The 1,909-nt window shown below is 57.5% G+C and overlaps 1 protein-coding gene across 1 annotated transcript; it reads left to right on the forward strand.

Annotated features, from left to right (window-relative positions):
• Window positions 1-289: 289 nt before the first annotated feature.
• On the forward strand, window positions 290-1,903 carry LOC104404554 (protocadherin beta-15-like; the record flags this gene model as incomplete). Its single annotated transcript, XM_010013010.1, has 1 exon — window positions 290-1,903. A coding segment is annotated over exon 1 (1,614 nt), but the record flags the coding sequence as incomplete, so codon positions are not given.
• Window positions 1,904-1,909: the final 6 nt, after the last annotated feature.

Raw genomic sequence — 1,909 nt, forward strand, 5'->3', positions numbered from 1 at the left:
TTGGCAGGGAGGGTACAGATTCGAGCAGCAAGCTCCGGCCCAGCAGCTCTGCTCCGAGTAAGGCAGAGGGACGGACTATTCCCCCTTACGACGCTGGGTGGGGATGTTGCCCACAGACCAGCAGGTTCCGCTGCCTACCCCGGGTTTGCAGGCACAGGGAGACAAAAAAAGCCGTAGGAGCTGCTCGGAAAGGGCTGCGCGGCGCGGAGCTGGGGTGCTCGGAGGCTTTCAGACGCCACAACCCCGGGAATCCTGACAAACACCTCTCTGCCTCGGACGCTGCTTAAAAATGCTGGGAATCGCGGAGGACGGTGGACGGTTTTTCTGGAGAGTAATGGCATGCGGGGGACGGAACAGAGATAGCAAGAGGCAAGTGATCTTGTTTTTTCTGTGCGTTTGCGTGTGTCAGAGCGCGACAGAAACCCTCCGCTATTTTCTGCTGGAGGAAATGGAGAGAGACTCCTTTGTCACCAATATTGCAAAGGACCTGGGGGTTTCTCCGAGTCATCTCGTGGCTCGCAAGGCCCGCGTTGTGTCTGACGGGAACGAGCAGCTTTTCCGCCTTAATCAAAACACCGGAGTCCTGACGGCAAAGAATTCGCTGGACCGAGAGAAGATCTGTCCGCAGAGCGACAGCTGCACGCTCGTGTTTAAGATATTCCTTGAAAATCCATTGCAACTGGTCCGAGGGGAGGTGGAGGTTCGTGACGTGAACGACAACTCCCCCGTGTTCCCGGAGAAGGAGATGGTTTTAGAGATTCTGGAAACGGCATCTCCTGGGTCTCGTTTCCCTCTGGAAAGCGCCCAAGACCAGGACGTGGGCAGTAACGGTTTGCAGAACTACAGCCTCGGATCAAATTCACATTTCTCCCTCTCTCTGGAAACAGGGAAAAATGGAAAGAAATATGCGGAGCTCGTCCTACAGCGCCAGCTGGACCGCGAAGAGCAGCGAGAGATGAATTTACTTATTACAGCAACCGACGGGGGCTCACCACCTAGGTCGGGGACGGCTCAGGTCCGGATCGTAGTGTTGGATGCCAATGACAACACCCCTGTCTTTGGTCAGGAAGTCTACGAGGTGCGCCTAACTGAGAACAGCCCCCCGGAGCAGCTGGTGGTCAGAGTGACGGCCACGGATCCCGACGAAGGGTCCTCCGGGAAAGTGTGGTACGCCTTTACCCAGACACCGGAGCGGTCCCGGCAGCTCTTCGAGCTGAACCCCACCACCGGGGAGATACGGGTGGCGGGCAACCTGGATTTCGAGGAAGAGAAAACCCACGAGATGGTGGTGAAAGCCACTGACGGTGGGGGGCTGTCGGCGCATTGCAAAGTGCAGGTGGAGGTCCTGGACGTGAATGACAACGCTCCGGAGATAGCACTCACTTCCCTCATAGCCTCCATCCCCGAGGCTGCCCCGCCCCGCACCGTGGTAGCCCTGTTCAGTGTGCGAGACCGGGACTCCGGGGATAACGGCAGGACAGAGTGCTCGATCGAAGGGGACTTGCCTTTCAGTCTCACTCCGACTTTTGATAATTACTACGAACTGAGAACGAACGCGCCCCTGGACAGGGAGAGGACGGCGGAATACAACATCACCGTCACAGCCATGGACTGGGGCACCACGCGGCTCAGCTCCCGGAAAAACCTCTTTGTGCAGATATCGGACGTGAACGACAATTTCCCAGAATTCACCCAGGAGGTTTACACCATGTCGGTCACGGAGAACAATAGCCCCATGCTCCGGATAGGCAGCGTGAACGCCACAGACGCAGACGCGGGAAACAACGCCCACATAAACTACGCGCTGGTGCGGCAGGAGGGGAAGGAGCAGCCCGTCGTGTCGGTCAACTCTGAAAACGGGGATGTTTATATTCTCCGCCCGATGGACTACGAGGAAGTGCGTGCCTTC

Source organism: Nestor notabilis, unplaced genomic scaffold (genome assembly GCF_000696875.1).
Source record: "Nestor notabilis isolate BGI_N333 unplaced genomic scaffold, ASM69687v1 scaffold15894, whole genome shotgun sequence".
Taxonomy (NCBI): Eukaryota; Metazoa; Chordata; class Aves; order Psittaciformes; family Psittacidae; genus Nestor; species Nestor notabilis.